The sequence below is a fragment of the Helicoverpa armigera genome, chromosome 6 (assembly GCF_030705265.1).
Source record: "Helicoverpa armigera isolate CAAS_96S chromosome 6, ASM3070526v1, whole genome shotgun sequence".
In the NCBI taxonomy this organism is placed as follows: Eukaryota; Metazoa; Arthropoda; class Insecta; order Lepidoptera; family Noctuidae; genus Helicoverpa; species Helicoverpa armigera.
In genome coordinates, this window is record NC_087125.1 from 7,019,833 (window position 1) to 7,033,769 (window position 13,937).

General features: G+C 38.3%; 1 protein-coding gene across 11 annotated transcripts in view; it reads right to left on the minus strand.

The window, feature by feature from the left end:
• LOC110371973 (tensin-2) overlaps window positions 1-13,937 on the minus strand; it is a 79,459-nt gene that overhangs the window by 9,016 nt on the left and 56,506 nt on the right. For all 11 annotated transcript variants that reach the window (XM_049835776.2, XM_049835773.2, XM_049835774.2 and 8 more), the window contains 7 exons: window positions 12,613-12,669; window positions 10,611-10,772; window positions 8,711-8,898; window positions 7,954-8,103; window positions 7,416-7,579; window positions 6,874-7,086; window positions 5,742-5,921 (listed from right to left, as the gene is read on the minus strand). In XM_049835776.2, coding sequence (XP_049691733.2) covers window positions 5,742-5,921; window positions 6,874-7,086; window positions 7,416-7,579; window positions 7,954-8,103; window positions 8,711-8,898; window positions 10,611-10,772; window positions 12,613-12,669 — 1,114 coding nt within the window. The remainder of the gene's footprint in view (window positions 1-5,741; window positions 5,922-6,873; window positions 7,087-7,415; window positions 7,580-7,953; window positions 8,104-8,710; window positions 8,899-10,610; window positions 10,773-12,612; window positions 12,670-13,937) is intronic.

Below are 13,937 nucleotides of genomic sequence, written 5' to 3' on the forward strand. Positions count from 1 at the left end.
CGGTATACATTAGAAGTAATAAGGTAATGACGTCGCTGCTTATTTATGTAGCTGACTATAAATGTTAAAGTCGTCTTTGTTAGTATAATATATTATGTACCTCATACAGTCTGCAAATAGATGTAACTTATCGATATAACTAACTTGATAACAGTATTTTTAAACGAGTCATATTTTTTACAGACATTGCAAAAAAGTTGGTAATGACCCTTCGTGATAACCCCGCGATATAAAAACGTCTTGAAATGTTCTAAAATAGGCTTGGTAGGTACTCAGTTCAAGGTGATACTGCCAAATCAGAAAAATGACTCTATACAACAACACCTGTTCAATTTATTTGAGAGTATAGACCTCATTCCCTATATGTACGGATTGAAATGCATGTACAGCTATATATAAATAAATATTTTGGTATGGAGAGGTATAATGACATGAATTAGAAAATAATAGAATTGTCAAGAAACTGACCAGTCGTTGCAGTGTCGTCTGCTACGCCGCTACGTCGATCTTGATTATAAATAAAATCGAAGCAACCCACACAATATTTTGACCAACAACCATTTACGAGATAGTTAAAGACGTTAAAGTGTCAAAGCGTGTAATACTAAATGCAAATAAGGAGGAATGACACTATTACTCGGCCAATTTACATAACGAGCGTGTCGCGTTCGCGTAGCCAACGTTTTGTATCACATTTGTGATTTTTCCGATGGCAGACTGCGAGATTGTGCGCTGGCGCCGCGGCTCACGTTCACGATGTTCGATTTCGAAACTGAACTAAATGTGCGGTTGTCAATAACGCAATTAGTGTAAAGATATCAACGTCAGCGTCTGGTGACCGTCGCCGTCAGTCGCTGTTAAGGAAGATGTGGTTATTTCTGTGTTGTCAACGAAAATAACGCGTCGGGCGGGGAGCGAGGGCTAGTGTTACGAAATGTGCAGGGCAGGAAGAGGATGTGCGCCCTAGCGTGCTCGAGTCGCCTGCGCCCGCGCCGGCCCGGCCGCGTCCCACGATATATCTCAGTCAGACACGTGGAGATAAAGAAATCAGTTTTCATTAATTATAGAGACATGTGGTACTGATTGCAATCCCTGTGTTGTAAAAATAAAAATACAGATTTTATCTTACTTTCGATTGCATTTCGGATTTCGACTACAACTTTTTCACACACAAAATGATATCCAATCTGATTGACTTATCAATGAAGACAGTTTTCTTAAATGACGGCCAAAAGTTATATTGTGGTCAAGTCATTTACCAGTGTGAATGAGAAATATAGTGTGTTACGACAGCTACAAACTTACTTATATCTAGGTACTAGTCAGTGAAACATCACAGTAACTCTCACCCAACAAGATTTCAGTTCGTTAGCATTTGAAAATGAGCGTGACGGTGAAGCTTTGAATGCTTCGATTTAGATGTAATGATGCCGCATCTCACTCACAGGTCGTATATCACAAGTCAGGAAGAAATATAGTGTTTGGTTTGCACAGTGGAGGTATGTTTTAACATTGTTGCGATAACGTTCGTTACCTATGAAGGTGAGCGTGTGCTGGTGAGCGCGCAGCCGCAGTGATGTCATCAGGCACTACCTTGTGTTTCTGCGAAACTCTAAGCCCAGCTCTACCGCATTATTATTCGACACTGACCGTTTGGCTATCTACGTTCGTTATCCGACGTTAGCGCCGAATTCTAACCAGTTTTAGTCTTTTGCTTTTTTTCTAAGTAAGGAATGTGGTTCAGTTTGAGCAAAATTTGCATATTAATTCACTTATTTTGATCTTCAAATGAACGGATTTGCGAGTCATTACATCCTTGGTGTTGATTGGCTGATACGTGATAACAGACTTTTATGAAAGGACACAGAAGTATCACACACTTTATTTAATGTTTTTGTAAATAACACGATAAACTATATTTTATTTCGTTTTATAGCACTATGGTTCACAAAACACACACGTCCGCCACACGTAAGCGGGTTGTATTAACTGTTCATCAAAACTGAAAGCTCTGCCGATAAAATAATACGGATAGGATAGTTATCGCGACAGGACATGTGTGCGTAATGTCAGGGTAAGCAAGCGCGGATAAACTCCCATACAATCGATACACGATACTATGTAGACAAGTTTGTACAGACTTTAGAACAGTGATCTAACAGCCAGCACACAGAATCGGCTAATGGATGGACAATTTAAACAAACAAATGCTCAATGAATCAACCTTGCAAAACTCAAACAAAATCTCTTGTTATAAATACACAAGTGTTTTAAACAACACTCTCTAGCTAGACTGGCTGGGTAGCTACAGAGCAGATTGATTAATTCGACATGCGTCCGACAGGATAGTAACATGGAACATACTTTTGCACAGTTTGGCATGACGTCAGTGTAAACATAGCCTTGCGTGTGAATATAAACTTCATTAAGTATGGCTCGGCACGACTGACATACGTACAACTTACAAGTACGACTCTCTGCTGACCTTACTACGTGCGAGCGTCTTTTAATCTCATTAGCGCAACTTTTTGTTCAAATCATAACATAGTACTACAACTCCTAGGAGATAACTTTTTTATAATCGATTGGTTAAAAAAACATCAACGCTTATTGCGAAACAAAATCAAGATAAGACGCGCAGGTCGGGTATCTGACACTGTGATCATGATTATTTATTTCTTAAAGAACCGTAGATGCTGGCGATCTCGATTCTCGTATCGAATTAAATTGATGTGTGTCGAATGGTGGCCCTAAGGGCAGGCTGTCGTTCGAGATCAGAGGACATACATCAGCGATTCTCCTCGGCGGTCAATTAGCGAGCAGGCGCCGAACGAACCGACTCCAATCTCATTTGTCGTTAGCACTAACACCGCCTATTGTTATCTCTGCTCGAGCCCTACCATTGTTAAACATGAAAGCCGGTATGAACTTTCAATTTATTCCGACACGCTCTTCTTGAAGCTTTAGACACACATACTCAATCACTGCCTCCATATATGAATCGGAGCACTAATTCAATGGCCAATGGAAATGCGTTCACTAATTTCGAAGTCATAAAACTGCTTCACTAGCAGCGAAATTAATGTCACACTCACCTCGATTGTGATTTTGTTAGCCAGCCTCGAAATATCCGAACGAAATTGTTAATTGGATTACTTGTTTATTTTGTTTGAAACATAAAATATTAATTAAAACTTGATGATTTTGGAGGTAATTTTTACAGTTGGGTGAGGTTCACGAAACTTTTAAGTCATGTTAAAGTTTGTATCGCTGTGTGTCGCTAGGGATGTGCGCGTGCGTGGCGACTCGCAAGGCGGGCGCGGACGGACTGGGCGGGCGGGCGGCGCGCCGGCCGGACACATCACTAAAATAGCCCGTCACCTGCACCGCAGCCGCGACCTCTCTAACCGGTGTAGTTAGGTCGCTTTGTCAACACACGTGACACATATCAGTTCAGTTACGGGACTTTCAGTTACGAAAACTAACCTAGTTTTAATTCAATTAGTAACGAAGCCGGCTTTAAACATAATATATTTTTTTTTACTTATGGTTTTCTTTCACTATCATTAAATTTAATTCCAAAGTTGACATTACAATTATAGTACACTTCGACCAAAAAAATAATTTGAAATTCAACAGGATGTACGCAATGACGCACTTCGACCAGTCCCTGTGAAAAGGGCTGTTACGCAAGTTAGTTGAAGTAAGTGAGTGACATTGTTGTCAGTAATGGCAGACGGATGTTCTGCTTGACTTGGCATTGGCCACATGCGGGAACCCCTCATACAAATCATTAGACAAGCTTTTAATGCCCACCAGAATAGATTATAACTTGCGGATGTTGAACTAATAAAACGCAGTTAGGCGAATCTCGTAGATTTCCTTACGTTTGTGAAGTTGTCGTTGACGATGGTTAAATAAAAGCTATTTTCGTTTATTTCTCGTAATAACATATGTTAGATGACTTCAAGGAAGACACTGGGTGGTAATACGGTTTAGAAATATTTTACTTTTGTGTATTTATTTGTTACTAGCTGTTTTTCCGCGGTTTCATCCGCGTCCTGTGAGAACTACTGCCCTTACCCGGATAATTTATACCCTATGTTGCTCGGAAATAGTTAAGCTATCCAAAAGTGAAATAATTTTTCTAATTGGGTAAGTCGTTTCGGAGCCTTTCTGCTTATTATTATAGATAGTATAGGTATAGATATTTGGTACGTACCTACAAAATTTAAATGTACGTCAATAAATTATAAAAAAATATTGCACTTACTATTATAATTTAGAACTAAACAGTGAAATTACTTATGAACATACTCAGTAAGATACCTAAGCTTAGACTACCCGTTTACTGTAACCCACAGACCGGTCGAGTCACTCAGTCAAGGTTGAGAGCTTTTTACTGGATTAGCACTCATGTTATTAATTTATGCTTCCCATCCGCGAAATTGCCTTGGAACCACGCCCCTTCGCTCGAGCGCATCGCTATACTTATCGATACATATAGCGCACCTATAGTTAGAAAACAGATTAGATTTACATTCAGGTCAGGGTTCAGGTGTAAGATTGATGTGTTTTAGTTTTTTTTTTTAAAGTTGGAAAAGGAAGTACCTAATGTTAACATAAAACTAACATGAATTTGATTAAGCATGTTGATACCTTGAATGTGTGCTACGGAGGCCTACGAGGAGCTACGCGGACTGTCACATTAAGTTGTAAATCCCCAAAAAGCACTTTATTACACAAAGCTACAATACATACGATTTTTAACGAGTTTTAGTTCATCATTGAAAACATTTTCTTACATAAGAGCAAAAGATATTGTTTGTCATAAGTTTTCGTTTTCCATTTGACAGCGACTTTTTATTGCACTTTCAGCATTTTCTGGTTCCTGCCGGAGTTCTTTCATGGGAGTACTATCAACCTACGATAGATGGCGCGCCAGTCGTTTTGTTCTTTTGATAAGAGGCATTTATGGCCTAAATATTGTTTTGTTCTTGAAAATAATTATAATGTGAATATGAAATGTGCTTTTTATTATTTCCGAGAAAAGATACTGTGAAGTCTCTAATACTTATTATGAGTGATCTGGCATCATTCTACACGGTGCCGTGAGCACCTAAACTAACTTTGGTGGTAGCTTTACAATGATTAAAAACAGTTTATGGAAATAACTTACACCGGATATGATAATAATAGTTGGCAAAACAGACAATATACTTGAGACAATATTGTTCATTAGCCTGTTTACTCTTATCTGCTGGAATCTTTTCATAATTAAATGAAAAGGTATTTTGAACACAATGCCTGCACAAATAGATCTGACGGATTCAAACCACTATTTTAAAAACAGCTTAGGATCTTCACTAACCTTAGCATTAACTTAGACAACTTTTTGAGAATAAATGCGTAGGTATGTGCAGTATTAAAACAAATAATAATGTCTGCCAGACAGATATTCGACCACGGCGATTACATTGGAGCTCAAACGTTTGCAAATACGTATAGGGGCACAAGCTAGAGAAATTAGCTGCAGTTCTGCTCTTCAAGGCTTCAGTGTATCACCACCAGCTTCCAGACTAAGATGCAAGAATTAAAAATTCCTATACAAACATTTACATCTCATCATCTCCTGAGCCTTTTTCCCAACTTAGTTGGGGTCGGCTTCCAGTCTAACCGGACTAACATTATTAACATTTGTCATCATAAATGAAAACATTTGCTCCTCATGCAAAACTTACCAGGATCGTCATCGGTGAGCGTGGAGAGAGGTCGCAGATGCTCCAACGAGTCTGCTCGGGCGAGAGCGTCGGGTGCTGCGCGGAGGGGGGCGGCGGGGGTGGGAGCTGGTGCTGCGCCCCCGCCACCTTCACCCCGGAGGAACACCAGCTCCACAGCACCGTCACTCGGGAATGATGGATCTGGTCAAATAAGGTTCATTTTAGCTAAAGTGCACCAAGATTGGTTTGGTGTAGATGTGACTTTTTTATGTAGGTTCTATTACATTGATTGTCACCTATGGTCATGAAGAATTTTAGAGGAAATATTAACGGTGTTTATGATGATTTTCACTTCGTCTCAAAAAGATAGCGGTACCTGCTCCCCAATGTAAATATTAAAAAAAAAAAAAAAAGATTATATGTAGATCTAATGTGACTTTTAACGTAAAACAAATTCTGCGGTCATATAAACTATGTTTAGTTAATTCAAACAATAGTAATTGGGCATAAAAAACAACACTAAATTAATGTATCCTCACTGTTATATTTATTACTTTGACCTCGCACTGAATAGTTAAAGCAATTTTCCTGATAACAAAATCACGTTGGCGTAATTGCAGTCAATTGTTGTAGACAAGATTATTGAAATATATCTTTTATCTTACTTATGTTTTCATTATAATGATATCATTCAGTGGCCATAGGTATAGTTGATAAGCGGCATAATCATTAGCTTAGTTATTATTGCATTGATGGCAGATGACACATTGTTTTAAGAGTTGCAGGTATGCAGCAAAGATACAACAGGGAGCTTTGGCACAAGCAGCAGAAAACATAAGACTACATAACATGTATATAAAGATCTGATTCAGCAATTTTCTTTCATATTGACGATTTTTTTCTAAGTTCAATAAACAATTTATAATACGTATGTACGTTTTATTGTTTATTGAATTGAATTGAAGCGTATTAAATTGTTTATTGAACTCCTTTCTAGAGGTATGAAGAAAGTCTTCGTTAGTTTGTAAATATTGACAGAGCAATGGTTGCCATTCCTACTCAGTACACATTTGAGTTCTCATCAATCATCAATTCAGCTCGATGCGTGGATATGCTCAAGGTTTATTAGGAAGCCAGAAACTGTGGTGGTTACCGTGCACGGCATGATCGAGCTGCTGCTTAGTGAAGGAGAGCGTGTGGTCAGCCACGGCGCACGTGTGGAACTGACACGCGAACACGAGGCGGCGCTGCGCTGGCCGCGCCTGCGCCTGCGCCGAGCGCCGGTACGCGCGGACCACCACGTCGCCGCGGAGCGCCAACCGACCTACTCCCACTGTCCAGCCGCCGCCGTTCACCATGTATAAACCTATGTAAAATATTAGAACTCAATGTTAGGAGTCTTCATTCATATGCAGGTAGAAAGGGAGTTTGATTGGAGGATATCGGTTTGCTCAATTTTAATAATCAGAAAAAATATTCTTCTGAGCTTGAAGGTCTTTATAATCCAAAGCCAAAATGTTTAGTAATTCTTCGAAACATACAAACACTAGCGTAATATTTTCTACTTGTGAAAGTTAAGTTAAGATCGATACACTGTGAAGATATTTTAAATGCTCTCAGAAGATATTATGGATAGATTATGCGTAGGCATGAAGTTACATACCAAAAGCGTATAGGTAGTAATTGTTCACTTACCTGATGTATAAACGCAGACGAAGTTCTCGTATATCTTGAGGAAGGCGATGGTGGGCGTGGCGGGAGATGCCAGGGAGCCTGCCACGCTCACGTGCGTCAGATGCAGCGGTGCCGCGTTCACTCGGATCTGACCAGCCAGCAGACCAGCAAACGTGTCGATGTAGCTGTTCACACAAAATGATATACTTCAATTAAAAAATCCGTATAGAAGGTGTAGATTATAGATTTTGCTTTGAAAACTCTTAAAAATGGTCTTCAACATTAGAATATACTTAGTGTTTCTTTCCTTATCGACCTTTCACATTTCACACTAACTACGACTATCAAACGTGTAGATCTCTGAAGTTCAAGTCGGTCAATTACAGTTATCAAATCTAAAGTTCATTCCGTCATATACCAGATAATGGACCTCTATGATTTTTCAGTTTTCAGAGATCTATTCACAGCTTTGGGAAAAGCCTGAAATGGTGTTATATTACCTACCGTAAGCCCATCAGCTATCAAGTTCTGTGTAAGTATACTATAGTGTTCTCCATACCGTTTATTGCTGGGCAGCTGGAAGACGGGCACCCGGTCGTCCAGGTATCTCCGCATGGCGTATCTGTCGAGTGCATGCTCTGGTGCCCCACATATTGCAGAGTAATGCATGTACGCCGCCACTAACACGCCTAGACGCTCACGATTGCCCCTGAAAATAGGAAGAAGTTTTTCTTTTAGTACAGTACTATAAACATTCTGTATGGGCTAGGTATACTTAAATGGAAGAATCCTAAAAAAACAAACTATCATTTTTATCTTTAGATCATTTTTCATTCACATTTTCCTGGATAGATAACATTTCAATAATTGTAGGCAGTTAAATATTGCTCTATTTTATTACCTACTAAACTAATAATAATATTATTTGCTATCAACTCATATCAGATTATTCAACCGGAAAACGATGGCAAACAAGTATTATCAGGCTCATAATTTCCTTATAGACCACCACGATATACTGCCTAGAACGCGGATTAGTCTATTAATTGATAACGTATCTATTACAGTAAACTCTATCTAGTGAGTAAAATAATAGAACGCTTTTAGCAGCATTGTCTCCAAAAAACATAGTCTAACATTCCGCCTATAGACGCTGGGAAATTTCCAACATTTTCGTAGATCGTCGCGATCTTAGCGAGATTAAAGGCTCGAGCAGACCGGATGCGTATGCGTAACCACGCGCGTAGTCACGCGCGTAGTTACGGCGTAACCATGAGTTGTAATGTATGGAAATGTATGATAAGTGAGATATTTACCATGCTAGTAATATAGCGACGTTCTTGGGATGCGCTGCGAGCCAGCTCTCGATGTGTTTGCAGGCCGCACACAGACGTTCGAGAGGGGGTGCCAAATCTCCGGCCCAGCCAAGCGACCGAGCACGTCCGAAGACACTGCGTGCTGCCCCGACACCGCCCGCGCTGTCGCCGCCGCTCACCTCGAACACCTGGAATAAGGCAAAAGAAAAGATTGTATTATCGTGAAACTTTTGTATTACCTGTTCATTATGATACATACTACCTCTACGATGCTAATTTAACTTGATTTCAATACTTTCGAACTTTAAACAGCTAGAAGAAACAATGTTGAATAATGTGACACTTGAAAGCCATTTAAAAGTTTTCACAAAATGTTTAGAAAAAGTCGATTGCACGGTGTCTGGAAAAATGATAATATAGCTATCTAAATACTTTCAATTCCACTGAGGTCCTAACACAGATACGGTTTGCAACTTCCAAGGAATTCCAGACATTTGCCAAGTAACAAAACTTAAAATAAGTATCTAAGTACATATCCAAGTAAAACTTAAGTAAACCCATAAAGATCGCGTTACATCGAGACTGAATTAACGATATGGACATTTGCAGAAGGAGAGAGTAACAAACTATGTAACTTGGCTAAGTTCCATTAACTTAATACTACTTAACGATGCTTTTTGATAACTTAGGCCATTCTCATATGGGGCAAGTTAGAAAGAATAAGTTTCAACTTCGACGCGACTTAGGAAGCACTTATACTTTCTACATTTTAACTATAGATTTCAACTTCTTATTCATCGACAGTAAGTAAGTACGTCCTAACACTTTACTTAAAAAAAATATCTTGATGCTTTCAGATTGTGGAAGCAACAAAAGATTATTATCACGGAAAAGCATTGTTTTATCAAGAAGTGCAAGTTTAATATCACCATGTGGGGACATAAGCACGTTTTCCAAATTCAGTTGATGTTTCTTTGTCGTTGCGTCCAGAAGCCTGATGTGAAAAGGCCCTAAAGGTCTCGCGACTAACATCCACTAGCGGCTTTTAAGGCTGGGCTGCCTCTTATTTGTAGCATTAGAGATAAACCAATTCCATATAAGGGGGCAGGTCAAATTTACATTAGACTTTGTAGCTCTAATGTTGTACGAATGGAATACGGTACGAGACTTACTATAACCAGTAGATAACATGATGAAATTAAACTGATATGTTTCTTTTGCGATTTATTTATGATAACTTGTAGAGCTTTTAGCTGTAGCAAGATGTTTTTTAAAACATTCTACGAGGTTTTGAAATAACTCTTTTATATTTTAAATGAAACTAATAGGAACCAATTAAACGCCCGCCTTATTAACTAATATTTCAAATAAAATATATCTTCAAAGCTACCGCTCTTAAGAGACGGCGACGCGCCCAGTCTGTCTGTAGGTAGCACTTCCTCTAATTAAAATATTTAACATAATATAAAAACAAATTACGGATCCGACGCTATATTCGAAAGATAGACTCAAATCACTTTGTGTCAGTAAAAAAACTTTAGTTTTCAGAATACTTTGTTAAGAATCTACAAACGATTTGATTTTAAACAATGTTTGAAATCACAACGCTACAATAGAACTGGTAATGAATCTAAAATTGGCGCAACCGTGTCTGAAAAGCCACGAACATTCGCAATCACCGCTTGTACAAATATGGTCCTCTTTTTTATTGAGATAGTGTTTACTAACCACCTTATACATATAGCACGATATTTGCTGAACGTGAAAGTCGAAAAAAAACGAATAAAGAGGAAAGTAAAGATGGATTTTATTAACGAATATATGAAGTTAGAGTAAGGAGCACGGAATAAGAAGATTGCTACACTATCCCAAAAAAATAATAGGATGATAAAAAACTTACCATGAAATGTTCTCCATGCTTATTGGTGAGCATATGCGCCGCTTGGGCCTCTGCATGTGCATCTCTCTCGGGCAGGTGCAGTGCCAGCATTCGCTCAGCCACATAGCACAGGTCCAGCCTACTGCCAGGTCCGGTCGGGTAGCTTGCTGAACGGGATCCACCCTGGGTTGAACAAGGATTATGGATTCGTAAGTCAGAAGCAATAGGTACGACGACGTTGATGATGACTTTTAGGAGGAGTGGCTCGTTAGAATTGGAAAGACGTTAAAAATTGTAATCATATCGCAGATTTTTAACGTCGAAGTTGTTTTATTAAGGGTAGTAATTTTTATGAGCGGAAATTATTCTTAAAATTTTCCAGAGAGACCTTGAATAAACGAGTAAATGGACCTAAATTGTGTTTTTCCGATGACGTATAGTTTCAGAATGTAGGGAAGCAGGCAAGGTCGCTAATTGAGCTACGGATGTCAGGTAGGTATGATTGGTTATGGTAATCTATACATTATCCAGGATGCTCAGGCTAAAGAGCAGGTAAGTAACTGTCTTTAGGATTTGTGTTGTCAACTTTGTTTTAGAATATTTATTGGTGTGCACTTTAAGATATACTTAAAATACATATAATTAAATTTAATCAAATCACTACACAAAATATCCTAAATTATAATGAATCACTCAAATCTTTGAGAATAATACAAGATTTCAACTCAACTTTAACACGAAAACTATCACCCATAACATTCGAAACGACCGGTTTGTGCAGTAACATTTACTTCAAGTGTAGGAGGTAACATCCTTTACATTCCCATTATCAGTCCCACGAAATCCAAGGTCAACAGGCAGGAAATAAAGTCACAACGCTCACAATGAGTTATTTTTAGGAGCCCTCTTACAGCTATAACACGTGTAACTGTGATACTGCCGCCGGGTGCGCGCTGAAGGACTCGTAAACATTCGTCCGAGCTTCCAAACATATTCGACATCACTAATCACATCATAATTTGAACATGAATCCAGTTGTGAAGTAAAGAATGTGAAGTAATACTTTTGTTACGGTAAACTAGAATAGAAAGGTGACGGTGAAGAGAAAAGCCCTGATTTGTCTTGCTTTTAAGTGTTTATGTCAGAGCCAACATAAGGTCGTAGGCGCGCCATAATTCCGTGAAAGTGTCTCAAGCGGTGCGTAGGCGCAGCCGCGCGGGCGACGCGAACTAGCGTACTCTGCGAGCTTTGCCTTCAATGCACTTAATCCGATTAGAGTAGTCGATGCGTAAGCCCTGCTGCTATAAGATGTAAATTAAGGCTATTTGACCACAAGACGTTTATTTGTATTGATGGCCTATTAAAATGCTTATTACGGTTGATTAAAGATAATTGCAAATTACAGAAAATCTAGCTTAGTTTCCTTTTGAAATAAATGCCTGCATAAGTCGCCATTGCAGTAAATATTTGCAGTACGAATTCTAAATAGGCATGTATTTTCTTAACACAATTGTGGGAATTCAGCTGTCAAATTACCTACTTATATTAAAATTACATAGACCGATTGCAAAAAGCTAAATCTAATAAAAATGTATTATAGCTGCTATTGAGAAAACATCGGCATGCGTTCAAGTGGTTTGGATTCGTGCCAAAAAAATACATGATATGAATATTATGATTACATTACGTAAAATATTATGTTCATTTGTTGCTGTTACTGCATCCACTGTTGGTATTATTACTGATAGCGAGATGAGATCAAATCAATTAGTTCTCTCTAAGCCACACCACGGTTACGTGACTATCAATGTCTTGGTGTCAAGAAGATCAGGAAACTATTAATTACTTATAACCAATTAGATAAAGTTACAAAGTTCAATTTGTCGCAAATCATAAATCATGATTATCCATACAAAACAAAATGTTGGATTTTATGTAAACATGTTCAAAATAAATGTTTTTATTAACTATAAGAGCAAAACTTACCTACATAATTTAAACATTATTAAATATTCATATTTACCTGTTCTCTCGAAAATGTGGTTGAAGCCGGCGTGGCGGGCGCACTCACGGCTCGGCTCTGCAATAAAACAAAAACATGATGTTATTAAAACATCAGCTGTACAGATTACTGCCAAGCTCTTATTACTATTGCAAAATAAATCTCTGTGAAGGCCCGCGAGGTCGACCTGTCATTAAAATGAAATCAAAAGTAGTAATTTAATCCTTGTCATTTTTTCTCAATGTCGGCGTCGAGTTGATGGGATTTCGTTTCACAGAAATATTATTGTATGGCGCTGAGGTGGCATTGAGGAATGCGTTTCATTTCACTATCTAATGTCGTTGATTGTAATGAGCTTTGTATGGAAAGTCATTTGATTTTGTACAGCTTGTAGTTTGTAGGTCGTGACAGTTCAATTGACAACGAAAGAACTTGTTTTATACTACTGTTGACGAGGTCTGTTAAGATCCTATGATAGTGTACTTTAGGTATGTATTCTACAAAACATTTGTGTCATGAAGGTATTTGAATAAATTGAAACCACAAATATTTTTCTTCAAAAAAAGTCACTTGAAATTATTCCTGAAAATATTTATTTCAAAATAACCAGAGACATAGATATGTATTAGGTAATGGTCTAATGATAAAGATGAGTTATTCTTTTTATATTTTTAATCTACTTGAATATCTTGCGGAATAGTAATCTGCTACGACATTCGTAGTAATTTAAGGAAATCGTAGCAAACACCTACGCCACGAAAAGACCAAAAACAAATTTATTTTCGCTACGATAGCTAATGTTATTCAAAGCTTCGCTAGCAGAGGAAATCGTAGTAAAACTGAGCGAATAAAGTTTTGTCGTAATAAATCGGAGGGCGTTTTAGTATCGTAAGACGTAGCGGAACAAAGTTTAGCGCCGTCAGTTCCGTGTATCGCGATCGGATGGCCGCACGGCTGATCGCTTCAATAAAACTGACAAATGAGCCCACTGGGCGCGGCTTAAGTGATTACTGCAGCCTTTATAGCTTTATAATATACCTTATAACTTAGAGATTAATTGGGGACTTTATTGTTATTAATAGATATAGATAAGCCCTTGTAACTCGTCAAAGATACCACGAAAATAAACTTGTAATTCTTTATCACTATTTTTACATGTTGTGCACTTAAAATGCCATATTTTTGCATGTAGGTATGGAAATTACCAGTACAGGAAAAAACCCTAACGACAAACACCAAAAAAACTTCGCAAAAAATATAACCTACCTACGCTCATTATTTTTTTAAGTACCTATACTAAGACCTCATTAAATACTGCCGTCTACGTGATAACTGAAAAACTGTTG